This window comes from Fusarium tjaetaba (genome assembly GCF_013396195.1).
Source record: "Fusarium tjaetaba strain NRRL 66243 chromosome Unknown NRRL66243_c0000185, whole genome shotgun sequence".
NCBI classification, from domain to species: Eukaryota; Fungi; Ascomycota; class Sordariomycetes; order Hypocreales; family Nectriaceae; genus Fusarium; species Fusarium tjaetaba.
Genome location: NW_023501381.1, coordinates 2,575 through 28,041, shown reverse-complemented (window position 1 = coordinate 28,041; position 25,467 = coordinate 2,575). Strand labels below are relative to the sequence as shown.

At 48.9% G+C, this 25,467-nt stretch overlaps 12 protein-coding genes across 12 annotated transcripts; 7 read left to right on the top strand and 5 right to left on the bottom strand.

Annotated features, from left to right (window-relative positions):
- Nucleotides 1–186: 186 nt before the first annotated feature.
- FTJAE_8512 (glutathione-dependent formaldehyde-activating GFA) lies at nucleotides 187–717 on the top strand (the record flags this gene model as incomplete). Its single annotated transcript, XM_037355337.1, has 1 exon — nucleotides 187–717. One exon carries the CDS (start codon nucleotides 187–189, stop codon nucleotides 715–717), a length of 531 nt encoding a protein of 176 aa, XP_037204402.1.
- Nucleotides 718–755: 38 nt separating this feature from the next.
- Nucleotides 756–1,945, bottom strand: FTJAE_8511 (uncharacterized protein; the record flags this gene model as incomplete). Its single annotated transcript, XM_037355336.1, has 2 exons — nucleotides 756–1,511; nucleotides 1,604–1,945. The coding sequence occupies 2 exons, from the start codon at nucleotides 1,943–1,945 to the stop codon at nucleotides 756–758; spliced, it is 1,098 nt and encodes a 365-aa protein (XP_037204401.1).
- Nucleotides 1,946–2,723: 778 nt separating this feature from the next.
- Nucleotides 2,724–3,161, top strand: FTJAE_8510 (uncharacterized protein; the record flags this gene model as incomplete). The annotated part of the gene is made up of 1 exon (XM_037355335.1): nucleotides 2,724–3,161. The coding sequence occupies one exon, from the start codon at nucleotides 2,724–2,726 to the stop codon at nucleotides 3,159–3,161; it is 438 nt and encodes a 145-aa protein (XP_037204400.1).
- A 283-nt stretch (nucleotides 3,162–3,444) lies between these two features.
- FTJAE_8509 (uncharacterized protein) lies at nucleotides 3,445–4,350 on the bottom strand (the record flags this gene model as incomplete). The annotated part of the gene is made up of 1 exon (XM_037355333.1): nucleotides 3,445–4,350. The coding sequence occupies one exon, from the start codon at nucleotides 4,348–4,350 to the stop codon at nucleotides 3,445–3,447; it is 906 nt and encodes a 301-aa protein (XP_037204399.1).
- Nucleotides 4,351–4,502: 152 nt separating this feature from the next.
- FTJAE_8508 (uncharacterized protein) lies at nucleotides 4,503–5,366 on the bottom strand (the record flags this gene model as incomplete). Its single annotated transcript, XM_037355332.1, has 1 exon — nucleotides 4,503–5,366. The coding sequence occupies one exon, from the start codon at nucleotides 5,364–5,366 to the stop codon at nucleotides 4,503–4,505; it is 864 nt and encodes a 287-aa protein (XP_037204398.1).
- A 396-nt stretch (nucleotides 5,367–5,762) lies between these two features.
- FTJAE_8507 (TOB3 (member of AAA-ATPase family)) lies at nucleotides 5,763–8,835 on the top strand (the record flags this gene model as incomplete). The annotated part of the gene is made up of 9 exons (XM_037355331.1): nucleotides 5,763–5,818; nucleotides 5,928–6,516; nucleotides 6,842–7,054; nucleotides 7,223–7,249; nucleotides 7,303–7,684; nucleotides 7,739–7,924; nucleotides 7,985–8,017; nucleotides 8,067–8,270; nucleotides 8,336–8,835. The coding sequence occupies 9 exons, from the start codon at nucleotides 5,763–5,765 to the stop codon at nucleotides 8,833–8,835; spliced, it is 2,190 nt and encodes a 729-aa protein (XP_037204397.1).
- Nucleotides 8,836–10,423: 1,588 nt separating this feature from the next.
- Nucleotides 10,424–12,202, top strand: FTJAE_8506 (hard surface induced 3 (chip3); the record flags this gene model as incomplete). The annotated part of the gene is made up of 1 exon (XM_037355330.1): nucleotides 10,424–12,202. One exon carries the CDS (start codon nucleotides 10,424–10,426, stop codon nucleotides 12,200–12,202), a length of 1,779 nt encoding a protein of 592 aa, XP_037204396.1.
- A 685-nt stretch (nucleotides 12,203–12,887) lies between these two features.
- On the top strand, nucleotides 12,888–13,947 carry FTJAE_8505 (alcohol dehydrogenase (NADP+); the record flags this gene model as incomplete). The annotated part of the gene is made up of 5 exons (XM_037355329.1): nucleotides 12,888–12,926; nucleotides 12,971–13,408; nucleotides 13,458–13,678; nucleotides 13,726–13,872; nucleotides 13,926–13,947. 5 exons carry the CDS (start codon nucleotides 12,888–12,890, stop codon nucleotides 13,945–13,947), a joined length of 867 nt encoding a protein of 288 aa, XP_037204395.1.
- Nucleotides 13,948–15,378: 1,431 nt separating this feature from the next.
- Nucleotides 15,379–16,802, top strand: FTJAE_8504 (uncharacterized protein; the record flags this gene model as incomplete). Its single annotated transcript, XM_037355328.1, has 12 exons — nucleotides 15,379–15,465; nucleotides 15,517–15,528; nucleotides 15,593–15,613; nucleotides 15,928–15,990; nucleotides 16,052–16,072; nucleotides 16,134–16,154; nucleotides 16,206–16,271; nucleotides 16,317–16,334; nucleotides 16,389–16,421; nucleotides 16,476–16,517; nucleotides 16,704–16,717; nucleotides 16,778–16,802. The coding sequence occupies 12 exons, from the start codon at nucleotides 15,379–15,381 to the stop codon at nucleotides 16,800–16,802; spliced, it is 423 nt and encodes a 140-aa protein (XP_037204394.1).
- A 1,739-nt stretch (nucleotides 16,803–18,541) lies between these two features.
- On the top strand, nucleotides 18,542–20,139 carry FTJAE_8503 (uncharacterized protein; the record flags this gene model as incomplete). The annotated part of the gene is made up of 10 exons (XM_037355327.1): nucleotides 18,542–18,562; nucleotides 19,041–19,142; nucleotides 19,199–19,207; nucleotides 19,257–19,289; nucleotides 19,349–19,369; nucleotides 19,423–19,443; nucleotides 19,492–19,522; nucleotides 19,586–19,758; nucleotides 19,878–19,939; nucleotides 19,992–20,139. 10 exons carry the CDS (start codon nucleotides 18,542–18,544, stop codon nucleotides 20,137–20,139), a joined length of 621 nt encoding a protein of 206 aa, XP_037204393.1.
- A 58-nt stretch (nucleotides 20,140–20,197) lies between these two features.
- FTJAE_8502 (DUF895 domain protein) lies at nucleotides 20,198–21,626 on the bottom strand (the record flags this gene model as incomplete). Its single annotated transcript, XM_037355326.1, has 2 exons — nucleotides 20,198–21,507; nucleotides 21,554–21,626. The coding sequence occupies 2 exons, from the start codon at nucleotides 21,624–21,626 to the stop codon at nucleotides 20,198–20,200; spliced, it is 1,383 nt and encodes a 460-aa protein (XP_037204392.1).
- Nucleotides 21,627–22,382: 756 nt separating this feature from the next.
- On the bottom strand, nucleotides 22,383–23,288 carry FTJAE_8501 (uncharacterized protein; the record flags this gene model as incomplete). The annotated part of the gene is made up of 1 exon (XM_037355325.1): nucleotides 22,383–23,288. One exon carries the CDS (start codon nucleotides 23,286–23,288, stop codon nucleotides 22,383–22,385), a length of 906 nt encoding a protein of 301 aa, XP_037204391.1.
- Nucleotides 23,289–25,467: the final 2,179 nt, after the last annotated feature.

Below are 25,467 nucleotides of genomic sequence, written 5' to 3'. Positions count from 1 at the left end.
AAGGCTTTTGTCGCAGTCGCTGTAACGTGACACGTTGAACGAGAAGGGCGCTGTTGACATGCCCTCCGCTTTATGTGTCGTCATGGTTGCGAATGGTGACTTTTAAACGCAATGTGTATTTACCATCTTTCATCTTCAATTCAACGGTCAAGACTTTTACTATCTACAATCGAAAAGGAAATCACAATGGCTTCGCCAGCAAACTCATCATCTAAGATCCTCGAGGGCGGTTGTCTATGCGAAGCCGTTCGCTACAAGATCTCCTTCCCCAAGGATCACTCTCTTTCCAGCGACACCCTAGGTTGTATCTGCCAATGCACCCAATGTCGCAAACAAACTGGAAGCTTCTTCCTTGCGACCCTGACAGTCCCCGTCTCCGCCATCGAGTGGCAGGGCACCGCGGAAGATAAGATCAAAAGATATCGCAAGTCCGAAAACATCGCGCGGGGCTTCTGCGGCGACTGCGGCTCCTTTTTGTTCTGGCATCCCGACGGGCAAGATATCAGCGTCGCAACCGGAAGTCTGGACCCTTTGTATCTTTTCGGCGAAGGAGTCGAGGACAAGAAGAGTGAAGTCCCATCCGATGGATTCGCAAAGGAGGTCTTCAGTGGCCATTTCAACGTCGAGTTTTGCGAGAGTGAGATCAAGGGCGTCACGGATGATATGCCGATTCTTCATAAGGGAAAGCGATGTCAAGGCGATAGCTCCAAATCTTGAGGGCCAAGGAACCGCAACATGTTTGCAAGGTCGTGTAACTAGTCTCTGTCTCTATAGTTCTTCTCCTCGGCATCCTCTCTCATCGGTGGCGACAGTGAGCGCGGACGAGGCTGTGGTAGCGGAATGCCGCCCTGCGCATTGATGCGACGTATCATATCGCCGACCTCGGGGTAATCAGGCTCGTCTTTCGGTCTTCTGTCAAATATTCTCATCTCTATGATAGTCAATGGTCGTCTTTCCCAGATGTCTCTGTAAATATGATGGTGCGTGAGTGCTCTCGGTGCGTCAACTCTCACGCGATTCTGCTTATCGCCCAGAATCGGCAGAGGTGATGGCAATGTTCCCGGCTCCTCCTGGAGAAGAAAGTCAAAGAGGGCCTGCTGCTGCTCATCTCGTAGCTGGTACACCCTTATCGTCTGGCTCTTGCGGCAAGGGTGAAAATAGATATTGGGTATCTCATCCGGATTTTCTGGGCGTCGATCAAACACAGTCACGCCGCCCAGAATGCGGTCCTCAGCCCAGTAGCCAACCATATCTGCGACCCCTTCTGGATATATATCGTCGTCAAGATAATCGTGGTGACTGAAAAGAGTTGGCCCAGGCGGAAATCGAGCCATCGTCTCAGATAGCGGCATCTCCCAGTATGTGACAGCGTCAATATCGCCCTGGTGAAGATGAGGTTCGAGCTTATGCAGCCAAACTGCTATTTGATGCAAAGAAACAGCTACTAACTCAACTAGGCGCATATTAAATGGTTTGGAGCCGGGATCGGCTATTTGAAAGGCTTTTAAGGTCTAGAAAGATTGTTAGTGAGGGACGTCAAAGTGATCAGGCTGATGTTGATAACGAGGCAAGATCCTGCTGATCGAATGTAGTAGGGACTTACGTCAGGATCGAACCTGAGACTCAAGGGGTCCCATTGTTTGTAGTATTCATGTGCTTTGTCCAAAGCCCCAGGGCACAATGTTTCATGGTCATTGATGATGTGTTCTCCCATGATACCGGGAAGTCGACGGTCCCAGGCAACATCCGCAACGGGCAGGCCATCTATAATTTGGGCGTAGGTGAACTGTGCTAATTCTGTTGACAGAACATTCCTTATGGCGCGGTCTAATATTTGGCGATGCCATTCGGAAGAGATACTTTTCAATGGCAGACGACTGTCATACGCAGCGCGTGCAATGTCTCGCAGCCTTTCCTTGAGTGCTTCCAACTGGTCGGGTTCCATGGCTAATACGTCTTATCTATTTTTGTTCGACGCGATGGATTGGCTATTGTCATATAACACATGCGAAGGTTAGGTTCCGACAGGTCACATCGGACACGTTGTAGGCAATGGTGTTGGTAGAGTAAATGCCTGACTTCCAAGGCCACCTCCGCCTAATCAGTCGTGGTTGGACTTGGTTTAATTCTCGCAGACGAACAGAATCAATAGGCGACCACAACTTCAGATCACATGAACTTCCACTCGTGCCAACTTACCAAGTTACCAGTTAATTTAACGACCCTAGAAAGCTGTACTTCTTGAGAGTAATTGTTACATATTATCAACATCTCGCGGATTAGATCGAGTATTAATGTCATGGCACTTTGACTCTGGGAGTCTAGCATCAAGCAATAGCTTTTGGGACTCTTTTACTTACGATTATGTACCAATGGACTATTGGATAGGGAGGCTATCTCTGCCGGATTTGGAGTCATGATGGATAATGTTCTTCATCTATCTTGTTGTTCACAATGGATTCACGCTACAGCCCAATGCAGTTCGTAGTAAATCTTGAGATCAGAAGAAAACATAGAACAACGCTTAAGATCAGTGAAGCGTTGGTTAATATGCCATTCACTCAAGCTGCAAGTCTCTTGTAATAAAATGGTTACCACAACTATTCTTTCCCTATGTAGCTTGTCTTTCGGCCTATTGTCACATTTCGCCTATTGCTATACCATAAACCAAATACTAACATTTGGAAGCCTAACCCTACAGATTCCCCTATTGACTATCTCCGATGAGTACGCTCAACCTCTATCTCGCCATCTCCAAGGAGCGAGGTCAAGATCAACCTCGACACTGGATTCTCATGCTTGCAGAAGAAAATGCCACCCACGGAATCTTCTATCATATAACTGGTGGGCCCATGCACGGTAAGCCATGTGAAGTTACTATTGAGCCCAAGCGTGTCGAAAGCCATGGCATCGAGGAGCGTCACTTGATTGCTCAGGTCCTCGAGAAGGATAGGCAGAAGATCAAGGCTGCTGTCCGGCAAGCTCCTGCGCTATTCTGTCAGCGCTGGATCTTGAATGTTCTCGAGGAATTGGAGAAGCAAGGTCTTGTTCCCGAAGGAACTTGTTCGAAGTGGAATGAAGCCTTGGAAACTGACCCCTTCTCAGATGATGGTGCTCCCTCGAAGAAGTCTTCAGGTGGCGGCCATACTACTGACGCTTAGGTCTACATAGGTACGTAGGACCCTTTCAGATTCAATCATCCGCTGATATGTGCTATTCGTGATTCAGTGTGCGGTAGAACCCAAGTTGGAAATCAGGGGACAAAAGCTCTTCTAACTTTAGGCCAGAATACCAAAAGCTAGTCTAAGGACCCACTAAGTTTACCTAAGTTTACCTAAGTCTTTCTGCAGTTTAGGATAGATAGCATCAATTTTATTGCTCGAGTCGTCCTCCTTTGTAACAAGGAGCAGTAATCTACCGGCCATACAAGATCGGCTTCTCTTCTCAAGAACCCCATTTCAGTGTCTCGCCGACCTCCATCGACGTAGTCTCGGTTGTTTCCAGATCATATTCAACCTTATGGAGTAACTGAAGCTCTACAGCTTGCGCCAGACCATCCACGTATCCTTCCGTAGTGAAGCAAATCTTGGTGCCAAACTCCAACTCGCTCCTATCAGGCCCTGCAGCGAGCCGCCTCCCGCCGTTCAGACGACACAATGCCGCAATAATGCTTAGAAAGTCTCTGGTGTAAGCTCGGTTAGACCGGTCCTCCAATACTTGAAGGTTGTCTATAAAGACATGCACCAATCTCGGCCCCAGCTCACGCACATCACGGATCAACTGGAGCGTCTCGCTCACGTCCAATGTCCCTTGTGCGAGGCTTGCAAAGCGAGCAGGAGGTAGGTTCGCCTGGGAATAACCCCTCTCTGGGATTAGCTGGACGAGTTGTGTGACAACAGAGGCCAGAAATGCCTTAAGTTCAGCTCTCTTGGGCGTCCCAAAAGCGTCATGATTTGTGAAGGTGCAAAAATAGGCGACAAAGGGGATGTTATGGGTTCGTGCCAATGCCGTAAGAGATGCAGCCGTCATGGAATTTTGGCTCGATCTTGAAACGTCATAAGGCCCCTGAATCCAGAAATTGGTTGAGCTCAGATCTCGAAGCCAGGTTTGCAAGCGACGGTGAACCTGCCTGTCGATCTGGAGAAGTGATACTTGCTTGGCAGCCTCCGTTAAAAGTTCAACCTGATGCTTCCATTGAATAGTGAAGTGGGCTAGCTCTGCCTGGATCTCTGCACGGTTGTACCTGTAATGCGCTTGTCGGCTCGGGAGAGCTTCCAATCCCGGTGAGGGCGGTTTAATGTTATCACCGACCACCGCATCAGAACGTCCTTCTGCCGTTGTTTCAATCATGTTTGTAGCAAAGGATGGTTGAGGTCTTTCCAGAGCGAAGAATTGTTGTTGCTCTAGTAATTGTTGAAGCGTCTCCCCGAGAAATAGTCTCTGCTCGTTCAGTTGATTTGGCAAGCGATACAAGAGTTCCTTTTGACTCTGAATCAGCATCTCTAAACTCTCAGTGGTTCGGTGTCGAAAGTCAAGGCTGACGTGGCGTTCCATACGGCGTTCAATAACTGACATTCGTTCTTTTTCGCAGTGAAGAGCCTGTTAAATGCACCATCATCAAAACTGGTGAGGAAACGTTTCCAGCCAGACTTGGACCAATTGTTGAAGACCTCGGTGAAGAACTCAAAGACAATGACGTAAAGTTCCTGAATGTACTGCCGAAGTGATGGAATATTTCCATGCTCCATCATTTGACGGTTCCAGAAATCAATATCATGGCTCAGATCGAGGAGCGTATCAGCCACTCCTTCTGCGATCTTCTGGTGGTTGATGGTCGCTTGAACGATAACTGAGATGGACCCGGTCAGTAGAGTGACATACTTGTCATCCCTGGGAACTATGGCGAGCAGTGAGCTATGGTCGTGGCAAGTCTGACAAATGCTGTGGAATTTGGATTTGAGTTTGCCCAGCTTGCTTTCATCACGATCGAACTGCCATGTTGCCGAGGCTTTAGTGACAGTTGCGAACAGATAATTGACTTCTGGTCGATCGTTTGGCTCAAGCTGAATCTGCTGGCCCTGAGGGAGGTCACATCGAAATTTATCCCATGCCGCATACAGCCTACGACTCTGTTCAATGAGAACGACTTCTTCGTCTGGAACACAAGCATTCGCCAGTTCTCGTCCCTCTAACAGAAGCTGTGCCCATTCGTCTCGCAACGGGTTCAGTCGTTCTCGATTTCTGTCAAACGCCACTTTGGCTGCCAGTGCTCGGCCAAGGGGTTCTTCTGGCGTGGAAGCCACGACATCATCGCTGAATCGTCTGGTAATCCCCTTACTAGGTTCAGATTTGAAGAATCTACTCATGACTTGGATGGGCCGAAAGTTAGAGGAATGGGGACAAGATTCTCTTCCTGTCAAAAGATTCACAGCTATTCGCAAGAAAACCTGAATTAGTCCTCACCGGTTCGGGCCTGCTGTGTAACCACTGGCGGCCCCTTCGTTACTCATTACCTGTCCAACAGGTGTTTCCTCCCAGCGTGGCTAAGCGATCACAGTGAAAGAAATCGAGGAGACTTTGCTTGTGATAATTGCTTTCTTGTACGCCGTACTCACACAAAACTCACGCAAAGTAACGGCCAGGTGCGTCGATTGCAATGCCCCTGAGGGGGTCTTCTTTTTCCTAGCATCCTCCCCTCTTACTGAAACGTGTCCATGGGAGCACTACATGACGGTGTAACAAGCTTGACTATCTATGGCGTGATGAATCGCCATACTCATCGTCTGGCCCTCTCCACCGCTCTTCTACTGATATCAGCGTAAGAGCATCAGTCAAGCATTAACTAGCCCTTTTCATTCTTTTTCTTTCTCTAAAATACAAGCCAAGTTCTACTGTTAAACCTCACGGCGAATGGCATCAACGGTCAGGTCCAATACCGGCGCCACGGACGAGTCACCCAGTCCGCCTTCGCCGTCCTTGGGCTCGCCCAGCCAAATTGGCAACCAACGCTCGCGACAAAACATTGCTGTCCCATATCTCAATGATCATAGTGATGACTCGGATTTCGGCTTAGAATATGATTATCAAAGACGAGCACACCATCACGGTAACACCAAAAGAGACCTTGTTATTGATCTGATCAAGCTCCGACGACATGAAGACTCAAATACAGACCATCCACCTGCCGACCCGGCCATTATTTGGAACGCCATGGTTTACCAGAGCCAAGCAAAACTTCGCGGAAATGATATCGATTCACACGGACCTGACTTGACCTATGTCGATGATCGGCCTATTGAGTTTTCCATTGGCCTTTCTACGCAGCTGGCAGCTGAGACCGATGAGAAGGTGTCACAAGCCGAGGCCTGGACGGGACCCGTCATAATTATCGAAACCTTGGTCGAGGCCGATATCGATCAGGATAGGCTATCTAGAATGAAGAGACTCCCGGAAACAGTGACTTCGTCTTGTCTTGATCTGCTGAATCCAAAGCACGTCTCCCCACGACATCTCGTGGTAAAATCCGATTTCCTTTATCGAGGTCTTTAGTGACCTCATTCAATATTATCCATCATTCCATGAGATATTGATGGGTGACTCAAAAGCGGGAGAACTGAGGATTGAGGAGCCTTTTGCTGTTTTGTTCCATCATTTTGACGCCATCGCAGCCATGGCCGACGGAAGTACAAGCGCAGCGGACTATGATACTAAGTTTGGAAGAACGAGTCAAGATCATCACTTAAAGGTACTCCATACAAAGCATTTAATGGAGTTTCTCAGGCCAATTTACGTTAAGTCCATCTTAGCATGTCAAAAGCACTTGTCCAACTCCGTCCCCCAGGTCGCCTTTGACATGGTCTGGTATCCTCTCAAACCCGGAATAGACGTCTATGTGCAGCTTGATGGATCGACGCATGCTGCAGTCGTGATGGCAGTCAGACGCACTGATGTCTCTTGGTCCGAGATATGGGGGACTTGGGGTGACGGGTCCTGGCAGGTCGACCTCTGGAGGCTCGAAACGGATGGCTCCAGACTGTATCGAAATTTCATTTCCGTAAGGATAAATCCTTATTCAGGATTTCGAGATGTCACTAGTCTTCAAGTGTGTCCGGTGTCTATTTGGGATGCATATGACGGCGGCGAGCGACGTAGGAACGTTTTATGCCGCGCTGAAACTCTTTTCAAGGCGCTTCAGCGAGGCAATCTCTTCGTGGATTAGCAGGGACCCATCAAGGAAACCGCCCAATATGTAAGATTTAGGCTTGCGTGAAAATGCTAGCTATCTCACTGACACCTATATAGTATACGGGAAAGGTGGTTATCGATCATGGAAGAGGGCGTGCAGAATCTGAGTTCAATCGGGGCCTTTCTCAACAAGTCAGAGACTACTCAGACCTGTTCAGGGGCTACGACGGGATTCTTCTCAACAACGATAGGTCATTCTACACTGCCCAAAACAGTCGAGACCGTCGCCAAAACCATCAACTCAGACCACCGAGTATTAACAATGCCAGAATCAACGGGGAGGGGTCGCCAGAATCCGCGTCTAACTTACCTCGGCATGATTCCCCTGACGTGATTTGTATGGGGGCCAATCCTACCGTCGTTCAACAACTAACGGAGCACCAACTCCTCCTGTTATGCCCAGACGTTTTGGCGTATGGGCTGAGACGCAAGCACTGGAGTATGCTCATCTTTCCCTCTCAGTATTGTCGCAATGACACTAATATGGTTTTAGTGCTGATCTCCCTAGACTACGTTCAAGAGCCCATACCATCGGAGGAGAGTATTTCAAATCTAATCATCGCCCAAGATGAGTTGAAAACCATTCAGGCTCTCTCTAATTGCCAGAATAGTCAGACAAGGCACTGGTCAGCGGATTTCATTGAAGGGAAGGGATCGGGGCAGATCATACTGCTACAAGGTATCTCCCTCTTTGTAAAACCTTGTTCTTTTCCTCTCCTAACAGACAATCTCTTCCTAGGTCCTCCAGGAGTGGGCAAGACTTACACAGTCGGTGCGTCAGAGGCGAATAGCTAGAGTGAACACTCGCTGACAAAACAAAGAGGCTATCTCTGAATGGCTGCGTCGGCCACTCCTTGCTCTCACAGTAGCTGATATCGGTACGGTCGAGACACTCGTTGAAGGCGAGCTTATGAAATGGTTTGATCTTGCGGAAGCCTGGAACGCAGTGCTTCTTGTTGATGAAGCCGATATCTTCCTCGAACGGAGGCAGAATCGAGACCTTGCTCGAAACGGGCTGGTATCAGGTAAGTTCGCTGCTTAGCGTTTGCGACACTATCGCCGATGCAAGGTACTAAGATTTCACCAACAGCCTTCCTTCGAAGAATGGAATACTTTAAGGGTTTGCTGTTTCTGACTACCAATCGCGTTGGACAAATAGTCGACGCCTTCGTCTCACGCGTACACATCGCAATCGGGTACCAGGCCCTTGATGAAGAAACTCGGCGGAAGGTCTGGAGTGGCTTTTTTCGCAAGCTGGTGCGCGAACGCGCTGGCAAGGTACAGATCGCACCAGACGCAAAGAAATGGGTTCTTGACACTGCCAGTGAGACGAACCTCAACGGAAGAGACATCCGCAATGCATTGCAGACGGCCATCACGCTGGCAGAGTTTGAAAGCGAAGAGGACCCGGACTATGATGCTTCATTGGTGACGGTTGTCACTAAGGCCCATTTCCAGAAGGTTTTGGAGATGTGCAATCGGTTCCGCAGTTATGTTACAAGTATACGGAGGGAAGACGAGATGAAGCGTGCCCAGGGGCGTGGAGATCGGAATGATTATGGGGATGAGTTTGATAGTAGGATGTGCTAATTACTTATCACTACCGACCGCTTCAACACGACTGGGATTAACCAATGTGGTGCTCGATTGTCAGAAACCAGTCTCGGTACCTCTAACATATAAACACCTTTTGAAAACCTCAAGAGGTTTCATGATCAGGAAGGGCTTTCGTGTGCTGATGCTGGCGTTGGCAAGCGGAGGAATATCTATCTAAACATAAAATGTGCAAAGATAGCAAACATCAAGTGCATGCGAATAACGACAAGGGTGATATGTTTATCGTGAAGCTGCTTGGCCTTGAATGGGGCTGTGTGGGTCGTGGAACATCAAGGCGCACAATTAGCGGTCGGGGTCCCATCAATAACCAACAAAGCCGTCATCGTATAGGGGTCAGTACATCAGTTTGTGGCTTTTGAAAGCACTGAAAACGCAAGTTCGAGTCTTGCTGACGGCAAACCTCATCTTTTTGTTTCTCGTCACTTGAAATGGCTTCGCATCAAGTCCGTGTTGACTTTTTGCGTTTGCCCAGAAATGGCTCAGGGTCAGACCCCAGCCTATGGTGAAATCGATTACCCAAAATATATCACAGTACCTAATTGAGTGTTAAGCACGCTTGCATCGCGCATCCTGGACTTCGGCTGCGGCCTGCTTCCAACATCGTCTCCATTCACGCGTCTATTCAATTGGTGCGATGTATCTACTTTTGAGGGCGTAGTTGTGAGAGAAATAATTTACTACCTCTGAGTTTGGAAACATTCATTCTTCTCAGTCTACCCTCGAGGGATATAATAGCTCACAGCTTCTCGCAGCTGGAATAACTCTTCAGAATAAGATATTGATTCTGGTGCCGGGTAAGCGATGACGTACTGGCAGCATGTTTGTGATCTTGATATGGATCTCTGCGAAGAAGATTTAACTAAACCAGGGAAGAAATCAGTAAGGAAAATCTATTTTTAGTTTTCTTATAAATTTAATCTTTGTTTCTTCCAATAGGTAATCCCCCATGATCATTCGGACATGAGATATCGATGATGTTGCGATCAAGCTGCGTGTCAGGCTGTCAGCGGCGCTACCGTCGCCTCCAACAACCCCAAATTCGCTTTCTCGAAACAAGTCAGCTAAGCGTAATTGGTTTAGTGGTAAAATTCTCCGTTGCCATTCGAGCAGCGTCGGGGAGCCCAGGGTTCGATTCCCTGATTACGCATTTCTTTTGCTGTTTCTTCATCTTTTTGCCATTTGTTTTAACTGCCGTGATCCCCCATGTTCAGTCAAATTGTTTTGAACTTTGTTGACGACGCGTTGCAAAGTCTAAACTGTCGCGTGGCAGCTTACCCTACAAGAATCAACCGCGCTGTGGCTGCTGCGGCGCAACTCTTTTGTGGCGCCCTTACCACAACGGGGCTAGACCGTTTGCAGATCTTACCTCACTTTAGTAATGGCGAACATGGATCGTATTCAAGGACACTCTGTACGACTCTCAGCCTCCCTTGATTCACCTCATCATTTCAAACTCTCACACAACATTCCCATTAACCCCCTCATCGCGCGACAATTGAAGTGCTCAAACCTTGCGCGCGCATGAATGCTTCCAATCGCTAGATCACGACAATCCGTCAGCATGGGCGGGCAACAGCCGGATCTGCTGCCTCGCTCCGAGCACGAAGATAAGCCCTCATCGTCAGCACCGGCCTCGCGCTTCAACAGAGACAAGATCAGGTGCCTCGACGGCTTGCGCGGAATCGCATGTCTTCTTGTCTTCAATTATCACTTCTTCTGGCCATGGACGCCTGCTATCATGTTAGGCTATGGCGCGTTCCCTCCGCGTGCGCCTGAGCCGTATTGGGGATTGCAGTCGTTACCAATTATTTGTCTTTTGCATCGTGGACGTGCTATGGTTGCCATTTTCTTCGCCATATCTGGTTATGTTATTTGCCGCCATATTCTTCGCTTGATCCATGAGCGCAAGCTTGATACTGCTTATCAGAAGCTTGCCTCATCTGTTTTCCGACGTGTCTTTCGCCTCTATATTCCTCCCACCATCAGCATGTTCCTTGTCGCCGTGCTAGCTCAAATCGGTGTCTTCAAGTCCGAGTTCGCCATTTACAAGGGTCCTGACTCTCATTACATCAACGCGACGATTACTCATGCCGATTTGGCCGAGGGTAACTTCTGTGCTAATGGCACCGCTGTAAGAGGAGCTACAGGTATCGCGAATTACTTGGGAATAGAAACCACAGCGTATCTCCGCAATACCACTGGATATCCTGAAGGAAACGCCACAGAGTGGACAGACATGCTCCTTTGTGTCAATCACACAACTCGATCGTATGGACCGTCTCAGCTCTACACCCTGGAATCCGAGTATGAGGCCCAGTTCCCCAAGAACGACACGAACTCCACCAAGTCTGTTAAGGATAACACTAGTATGGAGCGACTTGCAGCTCTCAGCTACCTGGATGACGAAGACGATCTCGATCTCACCTTCGGTAATGCCACCAACGCCACAAACCCACTGAACCTTACTTGGGTTCAGATGGGAGGCTCATGGGAGGAGCATCCCTTCATCCACCCGAACTTGACATACGCGATGAAGAACTTTACCAGATCCTACGCCGAGTGGGCCAACCCCTTCAACTTCGGTCACTATCATACACGCTATGATCCGCACACTTTCACAATTCCAATGGAGTTCCGCGGCTCGATGGTCATCTACATCTTTCTCCTCGGTACAGCTGCCATCAAGGCCAAATGGCGAACGAGAATCGGCTGCTTCCTCTCCGCGTACAGTCTCTTCATCGGAAGATGGGACATGGCGACTTTCTTGGGCGGTATGTTGCTTTCAGAGCATGATGTTCGACGCTCATCAGATCTGCCACCATCGGCTACCGGTGCGAAGGCTCGCGGCGGAGACTTCCAGCGGACAACAAAAGGAACAGCGCTGCGATGGGCTGGTATCGTCCTGGCGTTGTACTTCTTGTCGTATCCCGACTCTGGCGCTGAGTACACGCCGGGTTTCGCCTATCTTTCGACCTGGGTGCCTAAGTACTACACGCCGCTGTCTGGATGGATGTTCTACGAGGCGATGGGCGCCGTGCTCCTCGTTGCGTGTATCCTGCGAAGTCCAGTGCTCGTTCGCTTGCTTGAAAGCCGGCTCCCGCAGTATCTCGGCAAAGTCAGCTTCTCGTTATATCTCGTACACGGACCTGTGTTGCATAGCTTGGGCTTTTGGATCATGCCGAGACTGTTTGACAGCTTCGGAAAGACGGGCGGATACGCGATTGGTTGGGTTGTTCTGCTGGCCATCACATTTTACCTGACGGATCTGTGGAACAAGAAGATTGATGGTTGGAGTGTAACGGTTGGAAGACGAGTGGAGAAGGCGCTTTCAGAGGACTGAGTTCAGGTGACGTTACTGTGAAGTTTGGTGGTAAACGAAAGAGGGGACGTGTGATGGAATTCACAGGACAATCGGGTGATTCATGGTAGTGACATGTAGAGTACTGCATTTATGCGCGTTTTGCATCTGGAGAATGTTTTCTTGGGTTTCACATCAGTTAAAAACTGCGAACAACAAACTTTTGAATCATGTACCTCGCGTGGGCGTTGGAGCGGGCGCATGTTGCACCGTTTGTGAAGTTTCGAAGTTAAACCAGGCACCGACTTCGGCAATGGCTGAAGCGCAAGGAAATCCTAAATCTCGGCACTTGAGCTTGTCTGATCCACCTTTTGGCATGAGGCTGTTGATCTGGGCGTCAAAACAGGCAGAGGACGGAGCACTTCTGTATGTCGTGCACCCGCATGTTAGGGCGACAAGCGAGCTCGGCTTTCGTTGAGCAAAGGCCATTGCAAGGAGGCAATCAGCATCATACCAAGAAAAGCTAGTGATAAAGTTGAGCATTCTTTTTGAGAATATCCGTAGCTCAAGCTTGTGATTCTGACGATGGTACGTCGTTGTTCTTACGTCACCCCCACTGAGGGACCTAGCGATGTCGGCCCCATCAATTTCATATCAGATCGCAGCGTCCTGACATCATCACCATCTCGGATTCTCGCTTCTTTCATCAACTAAAAGCTTCGCAAAAATGGTGTCTCAGCCCTCACTCCTCGCCGCCACGGCCAAGGTACGATCCATCCAATCGTGCGATGCGCCCACTGACATTCGCAGCTCAACAATGGCCTCATCATTCCCCGCGTCCAACTCGGTCTTTATATGATGTCCACCAAAGAAGCCACCGACGCAGTTCGCCAAGGTCTCCTCACCGGCTACCGCGGTTTTGACTGCGCGCAGATGTACCACAATGAGCGCCAAGCCGGTAAGGCCATCAGCGACTTTCTCGCCAGTAGCGAGAACGTGGCTGGTTTGAAGCGCGAGGATGTTTGGTACACTTCCAAGCTCGCCAGCTGCGACGAGTCGTATGATGTTGTGCGACGATCTGTCAAGAAATCTGTTGAGGCTTCGGGATTGGGATATATTGACCTCTTTCTGCTTCATAGCCCGTATGGTGGAAAGAAAGCCAGGCTTACGAGCTGGAAGGCGCTCGAGGATGCTGTTGATGCAGGTGAGATTCGTTCTGCTGGTGTCAGCAACTTTGGCTCTGCTCATGTAAGTTCAATGTCTCCTGCTTGTCGTTGAAGGTACTGACACCCTTCAGATCGAGGAACTTATGGCTTCCAACCCTCGCATCCGGCCAGTGATCAACCAGATCGAAGTTCACCCATTCAACACTCAAGAAGGAATCCGCGCCACTTGCGCCAAACACGACATCGCCATCGAGGCCTACGCCCCTCTCGCTCGCGCTGAGCGCATGGATCATCCTGCCATTGTCAACATGGCCAAGAAGTACTCCGTGACACCTGCCCAAATCTTTGTGAAGTATGGCTTTCAACCAACACCGCGATTTGTGTACTGACGTTCTCTAGGTGGGGGCTTCAGCATGACTTCATCACTCTTCCCAAGAGTACCAAGCAGAAGCGTATGATCGAGAACGCAAGCGTCGATGGGTTTGAGATTTCGGAGGCTGATATGAAGGAGCTGGATGGTTTGGATGAACATTTGGTTACAGACTGGTGAGTATTTCTATCTTCGAAAGTGCTTGAGTTGAATACTAACAACTGTCCAGGGACCCAACTGAGGCGCCCTGAGTTCCCTTCAGCAAGAACCCTTCCATATATATATAAACAAGCACTTTTTTACAAAGGGGTAGTTCTTGCGTGGTGACATCGACGTGAAAGCTTCCGCTCTCTCTTCTTTTGGCCCTGGTTCTTGAATGTGATGGGGGGATTTGACAAAATACGAAGAAACGCATGACAAAATAACTGGTCACTCCCCAGATGTGACCACAAAGAGACAAGGATATATGGAGATGTAGCAGCTTGTCGATGGACGTTTAGATTCAACTTGGATTCCGCCTGGTAAACAAACGTGTCCAGATCTCATGCGATGGCCGACCGCCGCTGATGATACCCACAGAATCCAACCCGTTTTCAGCAAAGACACGAACTTTCTCATAGCCTCTCATCAATATATCTTCGTATTTGGAGTCAAGGCTTACGGCCGAGAGCTTACGACCACCCAAGACTTAGATACATCTCAAGATGGTGAGTCGTCAGCTCCCATTTCTTGTCTGACCCATAACAATATTAGTTTGGCACGTCTTCCAGCCTTGGTGAGGGAAACAAGTCGAAGCCATCTCAATTGCTCACCATAAAGTCCTTAGGTAAGTTTATGGTAGTTTAGTAAAAATTAGGATAATTTAGTGTAGCTTAGGATATCTTAGGATCCGCACTGTATGATAATTTATGATTAACTTAGGATCTTGTGCTGTAGTTTGCTTCAACCAGACTAAGGAATCGATGTGAAGGACGAGATTTACAACTTATAATAGAGACACATGATACAAGACAGCTGAACCAAGCTTCTTGCGTATTCACCCAAAGTAACGAAGACCTGATAGATTTTGTAGTTGAATGTCTTTAGTGCGAATCAAAATCTGTTCCATATCACAGGAAAGGGGAACCAGTGCGCAGCTGTTGTGGTTTCTGGTTAGATGGCCCGTGCCCTGGCGTCGATTCCTGAAATACCGTGAAGCTCTTCTCTGCTCTGCTTTTCTCCTCCTGCAACATTGCCGCCACCTTCTGCCGCCGGTAAGTAGTCCTCTTCCCTGGGGCACTCCGATGCGATATTCCTAGACTAACTACTGAGAACAGCGTATGTATCTACTGATAACCGATCTCCCTATGCGCTAGACCTTGGCCGCTGACGTGTAGTTCTTCGCGATAGGTGTTTCTTTGTCAACAAGCCCCGTAAGTTCATTTGCGGTTCGAATGAGATGGGTAGCCTGCTAACATCCATGCTTGGCTTGAGTAGTTCGTTTCCAGCAGAATCTTGTGAGTTCTCCCACTCCGACTGACATCCAACTCAAAGGAGTCACTCGGACCTTTCTAGCCCTCAAGTAACTGACACCCCGAGCAGTCACAACTCTCACATGTACGTTTGAATCCAACCTCAAACTCGACAACATCCCGACTCGCCACTGTGTGCTTTCGAATACCCCTGACACGATTCAGTCCAATATGGCTCCCGATGCTGCGGATTCGGCTTCGGCCCCCTCCTCCTCCCCCGCTGCCCCCTGGTCTGGGCCTCCCAAGCCCAAACGCCTTGTAAGTCACCCCTATTGTCGCTTGGAGACTTCTATTCCTGACATTCTGCAGCCCAAACGCAAGGTCTGTTGTATAAGCTTTGTCCCATCCATGTACTAATGACCTCTGGCAACTGACCGCCTCTCAGCACTACCACAGTGAGCTCGCCGTAAGTCTCTCCATGCAAATCGACGGAAACTCTTGCTGACGGTCCCCGTTGTTCAGTATCTGGAAGATCTCAGAGAGGTAAGAAGATTTAGAGCTCCAAAAAGTCAATGAAAGATGATTGACAGAGAATACAGGCCAAACGTCTTCGGCTTGCTGTAGGTTTTCTACAACTGTGAGCCGGAAGGGTTCTAACATATAGGGTCTTATAGTACAACCGTGCCGATCTGAATGTATGATTCTCACCTCACTTTGAGCTTACCATTTCATTGTGATCCGCGGGGTGAATCAAGGGGAAAAGACTGATATGATTCACAGTGGATTCATGCTGAGCGCGCGCGCCTTGCGGAGCGCCTCAAAGTTGTCGATAGCCTTTGCAAAGTAAGTAGCAACACGATTTACTCGCACTCCAATATGTCTCGCATATTAACATGAGTTCTAGGAAGACGCCGAGTCTATCGACGTGAGTGTCACGGTTTATTCGCCTAGATGCTGTTCTAATGAATCTTCTTTTCATCGCTTAGGCCTTCAAGGATGAGATTGCGGTCTGTCTTCCTCATGATTGACATTGTGAATGGATTGCTGATACACACCAGCCTCTCAGGAAACGGGTCGAGGCTCACGCTGAGGCACCGTCCTCTAGCCTGACCCCTAGCCTGGAAGTAAGTTGATCCCCCGATGTGAGAAATAAATTAACAGCTTTTCAGGAATACGTGGCGAGAGGCGTAGGCAGCATCTCCAATGTTTTTTGACAGTAACTAAATTCTTGGACTCTATAGCGAAGGATGGTTGATGAGGCGAAGGCTGCCGCTGTACGTAACATTTCCCCCCTGTCAACGATGTCTGTTATATTAACGTTCCACAAGGCTGCTTCCAAGACCGAGGGTCCCGAGCCCAACTCCTCGAACGTGAGTAGCTACATCAAGACCTTTAGAGTCATAAGATTAACACCACTTTAGTAATTCTTCTACACTAGTATGACCTACGCTCCTCTCCCTTTGACATATGTTGACGTGCTCAAAGGAGGCAAGCATCACTGCTGATATCACTACCGCATTTGACAAATTGAAGTAGAACTGACTTGGTATTTCTAGTCGACTACAATTACGTACGTATGTCAAGGTCTGAGACCCAGTTATTGTCATACTGTTGCTAACCTTTCCAATAGTCTTTTTAGTCTCACATACGAGTAAGAACCTGAAACGAAACTGGTTTCTACTCGATGACTAATGCCGATGTGATGCAGATTGATGACCGCCGGGGCGCGGCCCGTGCAAATGAGGATTTTCATGATACCTGTTGCTTAGTGACATGCCGTGAGCTTACACCGCAGGACATATCGCTATTATGATCAGGCCGAAGATAGAAGTGGATTGCTTCAAAAGAATGTCCGACTCAGAGGTATCAACGCTTTTTCCACTGTTGATCCTCGATTAACCATGTATTCCAGATAACTGCACCGGTTCATCTTGCAAGTGCCATATGTATCAGTACTCTCAGCTCTATCATGGTCGGTCTGCCCTCATTCCTTTCCTTCGCTATTCTTCGATGAAAGCTAACTGCAGCCTTACTGTGTCAATTTGTGCAAACCAAGCATGAACTGGCACTAGACAGCATGAATACGACTGCTACCACGGGGTCAAGAATGGCAATCTTCGAGGTAAGGGCGCGATGTTCATGTCGAAACAGAAATGAACCTAATTGGCTTCGGTGCAGAAGCAGGCTGAATTGGGAGACTCGGACAGAGGCACAAGCGGTGATGTCAGGCCGGCAAAGACTGCATGGGCGACTCAAACTCGGGATGGATTGGTCGCAATGGTTCTTAGACGGCCTCAACTCATTGATTCACCCCTGCGACCGTGAACCAAACTTCCTTCTGGAATTGGGTTCTAGTCAGAGGCTTCAACAACAAATTAGCGGTACAATGAGCATTAAGACCGCCAGCAACATGATGATTGAGCCCAAATGTCGGGTGGTTTCAATTGCATCCTTGATTCGTGCAACACCACACGGAGTCGGGTGGATCCCGATACTAAAGTACACAAATCACGGGCATCGCCATGCAGACTGAACTGCAGGACTAAAGAAAGCATGTGAAAGTTTCCCCTAAAGTCATCCTAAATTATCATAAATATGGATCCTAAACTTGCCTAAGATACCATAAACTATCATAAACTTACCTAAAATTCATCTGCTTAGGATCACCAGATTTCGTGAGATCCAAGTCTGACACAAGGGCAAGAGGACCTTGACAGTGCAGCTTGCTCGTCTCTGGTTCATGCCTGGCCCTGCCTTGTGTAACAACGAGTTGGCCCGTGCCCACAAAATGTTTTGGTCAGTGCTTCCAAGGGCGATCCTTCGTCACTTTTCCTCTTTTTTCACCCACAACATCTCGCCGCGACAGTCACCCTTCTGGACCTTGGGCAGAGAATCCAGCGATGGATAAAGCCAACACGTTCCAAGAAACCGAACTTTCTTCTTGCACTTCACACATGAAGCACGGCGCTCAACATCGCCGCCGCCGGTAAGCACCTCTCTTTCGTCGGGACCTTTGAATGGAATGACCAAGAAGTTGATGATCTTGCGCTAACTATTGAAATCAGCGTACGCGACTGGTTATTCCCGCTCCCGCCCTCTGTGGTTCAGATTGTCGGCCGCTGACACGTACTTCTTCGCGATCAGGTGTTTTTCCCCCGACAAGCTGTGAGTTGATTTGGCATTGGGACAAGATGAACAGCTTGCTAACGTACTTGCCTGTGGTAGCTCAATCTGTTCAAAAACGTGTAAGTTCCTCCCCTCGAGCGACGTCCAAATCCTCGGAGTCACTTAGAAGTGTTGAAGCTGACTCTTCGCCCAGCAACATCACCACCAAGTAGGTTTAAATCCGAACTGATAAGCCGTTGACATTCTGGATTCCTTACATAGCGATAGCATGGCTGGAAACAGACGCTCTGTAAGTATTCAACTGTCCACTCCCAGCCTCCACATACATGCTCGAGAATACCACCATATGCGAGTTGCTAATGCAAGTCCAGCATCGCCCCAGAAAGAAGGCTGCTGTAGGAAACACTGCTCATAAAGTCCTTCGACAATGTGCCAACGACTTTGCTCAAGAGCGAGTCATCCCCCACTCGGGGTGAGAGGCATCCCCCACTCGGGGTGAGAGGCATCCCCCGCTCGGGGTGAGAGACAGCCCCTGTTCGGGGTCAGGTAATTTACCTAGGAATCCCTCCAAAGTATGTCTAACGCTGACCCCAACTGTCCCGATAGAAACGAAAGGCCGTAAGTTGAACAACGGTCGAGTTGCAGCAAGTGTCTCTAACATGCTAGGACGATATTACGGCCGACGAGGCCACTGCTGCCCCTGGGGCAGAAATTGCAAGTGAAAACATGTTCAAAGGTATTGCTACTTCGTTAACTGGTTTAAATAGTCGAATTCCGATGTGGGCAGCCGTTCCGGCGCATCTGGGGCTGCGGGTCCCAAACTCGACACGGTCCCGGCCCCCTGGGACGGGCATTTGAAGCCTAGAGCTGTAAGTCACAACTGTCCTCATCATACACGATCTTGGACTTAGCTAACTTCTCACAGCCGAAGCATGTGAGTACTTAATAACTCTATTGTATTGTGCTAAAGCTGAAGCAAAAAGGCCTTGGCAGGTGCCGCCAAGGAGTTTCTTGGAGTAAGTGCTGACAAACAGCAATCCTAGATAAAAAGTATACTAATGAGTTTTTACCATAGAACAAGAAAATTGCGCTCAACGTAAGTAACCATACAATTCCCGGCTACTTGGACAACAGCTGACAGTTATTTAGTATCACAAAGAGCGCGGCACCGTAAGATGAGACACCCTCGACACGACTTAAAACAAGACTGATACCAAGGTTATCATAGTACAACCACCCTGTCCTTTCTGTATGTGCAGGTGTCGATCCCAACAGACGTGCCGCAAATCGTCACTCAGCAGCTGCTTAACAGGTCGTGTCGAAATCGCAATCAGTTTGCAAGCTGAAGTGGATTCAACGGACGGAACGGTCAGGTTCATGGCTTCCGATGCTATGCATCTTTATCCTAAGACTCGTGTAAAAAAGAATGAAAAGAAGGCCTCTGTAAGAGATGCCACTGATCACGAGGGGCCCTCTTGGGACAAGGTGAGTAATCATGATCAGCCTTTATCATACTCGATGCTGAGCAGACCGACTCTTTATAGAAGCGCAAGACCTGGAAATATCGTAATCATCAAGACTCGAATGCCAAGTATACTTCTTAGTCTCAAATGACAATTGATCCGGCCGCCCATCCGCTGTTTGGCTTCACATGCCTACGCGGTATGTAAGTAACCTTCCCAGACCTCTCTGAGCATTTCAATACTAACCACTTATAGCCCGAACTCCAGCTCAGTAGTCGAAGCTAGTCCCATCACCGGACTACCTCATGCCGAGCGCAACACACTGGAAGAACGTCTGAGCGACCTTGGGTTACTTGCAGTCAAGGATAAATATGAGATTTTAATCAGGTGCCTCAATTGGTAGTTATGCGCAGAGTCTAAGAGTGCCCAACAACCAAAGTAGCTTTGGAGAATCGTCTAAACTACGCCTTTTCTACTGCAATCGTCTCGTCCGTGTCACTGTTTCCTTGTCCCTCCGCTATACCCAATTGCCGAATTACCAACCAAGCTGGAAAGATCGCAACTGCCCAAATACCAAAGTTCAAATACGTGCTCCCCACAGTTGCCATGATCGGAAGAGCATTTAGGCCGTAGCTGAGCGCCTGCCATGCCGACTCCGTGCCCCTCAATAACGCAGACAACCGCACCGTCTCTTGCGAATTGTTTGAGATCTGACCAATGATGAAGAAAGCAAAGTTGTAGTTGAGCTGGAATCCGGTGACAAGGAAGACAAAAACACCGAAAGCGGCACCAAAGCCAGGATCACTCCAATCGTAAATGGGTCCATCGCGCTTGAACTTGGTAACGTTGATGGTGAGCCAGATCCACCACCCTCCTTGGAGAGTCATGATGACAGCGTAAGCATATCGGGCCCGCTTCTTGAGAGCAATTTGGTTCTGATCAAGCCAAACACCCAGAAGGTTTCCCGCGATGACGGCCACGATGCCGGAGACGAACGAACCGAGAGCTCGAGCTCGCACGCTGAACCAGAGAGCGATGTAGGTGAAGAAGACCGACTCAGAGTAGACTCCTTGGCCGATCCAGAAGATGAGAAGCAGAAATTCTTTCTTGAGGAACGTTCGTGTTGTGGCCTTGAATTCCTTCCATGGATGATCGAGGATGCTCATGTCGACCTTCTTCCCGTCTGCGCGTTGGACTTGAGATGGCTTGTTGAGAAGGAATGCGACAAACGGCCCCAGCGCTTGAAGAGCGATGAAGATGAGATAGACCTTGTACGAGACCTTGCCCGCCTCACTCCGATCAGCGTTGAGACCAAGGTTGATCGCGCCGCCCAAGATCTGTCCCAGTCTTGTGAACGAAAGCCAATACGCCACCAAACGTCCTCTATTTCTGGGTTCTGGATATCCAATCGCGATAGCTGCTTCAGCCGCCCAAAAGATACCCGCCGAAACACCACAGCACGCGGCGCCAAAGATGACAAGCCACTCAACGCCATAGCGATTGTTCAGGTAGAGACCTGCGCTGTAGGGAGCAAAGCCGATGGTTCCGATGACGAGAGCGCCTTTGATCCCAACATATTTGACGATACCGCTGGTGAACCAGCATGAGATGATCATGAGGCAGAACGTGAGGGCGTTGCCGGTGTTGACAAGGTAGGGTTTCTGAGCGCCGCCTGCACCGAGGGAGTTCATTGCGCCCCAGAGACCGGGGGCTGCGAAACTGCAGAGGCCGAGAATAGTTGCATTGTAAATTGGCGAGCGGTTCCATTTTGCTGGTAAACATTAGCGTAAGCTTTGAACTGGAGATGGTGAACTCACGTTTAATCGGAGCCTCACTGAGCGCCTCAGCATTTGCGGCATCGGCCCTATGCTTTTTTTCTGATTCCGACATTTTGGTGAAGGTTCCAAGTGCCGGGCAAGTCGAGAGATTTGCCGAATTTTGTGCGACTTGAATGCAGCTCAAGAGGAGATGATAACTGATGTTGAAGTGCGGCGAAGCATCAAGATAAAGTAGTCGGAATAAAAGAATGACACCACACAACCCCAGCAATGATGACAAGGACCAAGATAAACTATGCAAATCAACCCCTCGGTCGGTGATGGTGGTTGTTTCGATCAAGTTAGATCGCCGAACATTGATAAGGGTGCATGCGGTTGCGTGATATCCGTCTCCGGCTTCGTCATCGGCCCTTGGCTGTACCACGAATCGGAAACCGCCATATCCCGCCTGCCTTTGATGTCTCACAGATTTTGGTAGAGTACATTTCGGATAATCGAAGTATATCTATAATGACATCCATCAAGCAATCGCAACGTTGCCTTGACCTCCATTGAGGCGGATATTGATGATACGCAAGCAACACTTCACCTAAGATACCATAAACTGAGGTCCAATCTTGATACAGTAAAGTAAATATATTATTTGATCCATCCTGTTAACATCGTAATACGGTTCGTCTTGCTTTTATGTTAGTATTTCTATGCGTAATAAAATATGGACGTTTGTCGCATGTTCAAGTCTCTGACAGGCTACATACCTAAGCTCGGTGGGCTCGATCTTAACCATAGGTGATTTGAACGCCTTTGCCCATCCAAAAGTCATGTCGCCGGCGTCAGCGCGCCAAAGAATCATTTTAAGTCAAAAGACCTAAGGTGTGATTCTTATATTATACGCCTTGCATAAATCCATGAGCGAGGTTGTGACTGACCTGGCGATCGAGGTTGCGATTGACTTGGAAAGTGATTCTGTCGAATTTTGGACATCTGCGAAACATGGTCTTTTGAAACCCAAGCTTTCGACTCGGTCAAGCAGCCATGGCTTATATTCCTCCCTATACAAAGACGTAGATCCATGTACGTCAATGCTTTCCAACGCGTGCACCAACCCGACACAGACAGGGCAAATAAAGAATCCTGCCAAGAACATCGGGATGGGTCCACTTGCCAACTGCGAATACCATCGGGTCGAAGCACCACTCAATACAAAGTCATCCCCAAACACGTGGTTTCCAGAGCAGCAGGTACAATAGCCATCCTCGAGGTTCTTGATAACATCGGGAACCGTAAGCTCAAGGTGGAGAAACTTGGTCTTTGAAGCGAGCAAAGCTGTGGGAATGGCGCAGAGCGAACCGAAGTTGGGGGATGGAAAGCTGAAGGGGTTGGGGCAGGTTGAATCCAACGCGGGATTGTACAATCTGTCTGGGTGTGCCAAGTAGAATCGATACATTTCGAGTTCTCTGATTTCCTTGATGTTACCGAAAGGCGACCAGCGTTTGTACCGCTCGCAGACAAGTTCGTCGCCTCCCGCGCTAGCCTGTAGCAGCTTGGGTCGTATCAGGGAATACCGGTGGCTCTCTGGGCAGCGTTTCGAGAAGTCGATAATCATGTACCAGACCTCAAGTGGTAGTGTTTTTCCTCCTTGGGAGGTGATGAGGGTCGGCGAGGAAGAGACGATGCTTTCGATATAGGCTGGTCCTAACAGCGTCTTGTTGAAAAGCATGAGCGGCCGCCACTTCAGCAATTCGCCGACTTCTTCTGGTACGACCGGCCTCATTTTGATCTTATTATGAGGGTTCACTTGAGTAGAGGAGTGGGTGGGTATGTTGGAGTGTGTTGAAAGAGGTAAGTAGCATAGAGTGTCACAGCAAGCGAGGGTCCTGTTAAATACGTTTACTCCTAAAGTGTGACTCTGTGCTCCAAACTTTCACATGAAACTTGTGTGCAGACATACTCTCAGAGCCAAGGCAACCACAAACTTATCGCCAACATAATACTTTTCATTGGAGTGCGAGAAGCGATCTAGGTTTAAGCAATCCGCCACCAAGGCTCCCGGGACCCGCCACCTCCCACAGCCAGCCTAATCAGTTGGGTGGTCAGCGACAGCCAGGTTGCCCCAAGCTCGTGACCACGAATAACATTCATCAAGAAGCTGTGGCGTAGTAGGTGGAAGCCAGAATCTCCATGGCCCAGTTCAGCATCTACAATATGCACTTTACTTTAATTATTGCATAGTTTGACTAGCTATAAGTAAGTGGTTTTGTAAAAGGTGCCTGACTTCATGTCTGTTCTCATGGTGTGACGTGTGACTGGGCTTTCGCGATGACGGCGTACATTAAAACCCCAGAACTACAGTCTCACAAGTAGTGCCTCTGGAAAGTAGCCAAGTTACCCCAGGTATCAAGCCCCACCAAGGGAGATAGATTGCCAAGAAAAGAGAGTTCATTTGTAGATTGACTGAGCTTGAAGCAACGACCTCAAGACAAGGGGGGTTTGACGACGCCTAAGAATGCCGACACTGGGAATCAGAAGACGGAAGGCACCCAACCGAAAGTTAATACATGAATATGTATTAAGAGTCCATGAGTAACGGATCTAGCAGCATTTTAATACCCTGATGATGGACAAGAAGCCAGTCCTTTAGGGTATGGCGCAACTATCAGCAGGATAAGACAGTCAAGACAAGTATCTCCTGCGAAGTCACCTTACCCTACTACCCATCCAGTTACCCTCCAGTACGGCCCGTCTAAACAAGCTTAAACCCATCTCCCCCATCCTGAAAAATACCTGATCTCTGGGGTGCAGTGCGGGTAAACTCGCCGTCGAACCGAAATGTATTGTTTGAGGCCAACGGCGGTTTCTGGGGTACAGTTCACGACCCCGGAACAATTCACGCAAACTCATTATTCATATTAGTCAACGAGGTGAATGACCCCACAGATAAGCGATTGATGGCGGAGATGAGGGTGTCGTGGAGTAAAATTTGATGCAGAATTTTATGAGGCTGACTCGTTGTATAAAAGAGCTTTTCACCCCAGACTTTTTCGGTGGAGATTGCTGCAAGCCAAGACGGCAGTTAGTTCAACCAAGACAGACAGCTTCTCTCGCATTATGTCTGAATGTAGACGATGTGTTTTTCACTCATCAAAAACAGAGTTTGGGGCCCCGGAGTAATCTCGTTGTCCGGGAGCGGTCGAGATTTGATCTCGACACGTAGAGAGTTATTGTTAGGATATCATAACGTGATGATATCCACACGCGCCTTTTCGGTGACGGAGCCTCACGGGATTTCTCACCAATGACACGTTTCATGCACGTAAAAATAACATCAGGGGTCTCATGCCATACAGACCCACAACCGGCAGATTCTTTCCACCACCTTACGACTTTGGGTCAAGCGTCTTCCTTTTGGAAGCTTTTTCTGGGTTTTTCGTACGCCACTCCGAGCGCGGCTCGCGAACCTCCCTTCGGGCCTTTTCTCTCGAAAGCTGGATTCCTCACCAGGAACAGATGGAGTCTGTGAGATCAGATGGTACAAGGGACCGTTAACTCCGGCGTCGGCATGACATGAATGAATTACGAGTTTAAATGGAATAAAAACCTGGAGAAAGGCGCTGTTATCTAATCGTGACAGCAACCGCGACATGGTGCCGGGTCCGATCTTTCGGAGGTGGATACCCCGGATACACCGAGCATGCGCCATGGCTCGCCTTGCGCCGTTTTTCCCGTCTCAAAGCTCTTCTAGCCGGCTGTTTTCGTTCTTTTAAATACATTTATCCTGTCTCACCTCCCCCAAAGACCCTGTTTGATCTCTTGTCATCCCTCCCCATCGTTCGTCGGGTACCTATTCCGTACACTTCTCGACTCTTCCACACTGACCGTTCCTTGGTCATATGAGTAGCCACTCTTCTACCCATCCTCCCACCGAACATACTCCTCTACTCACTCACGACGCA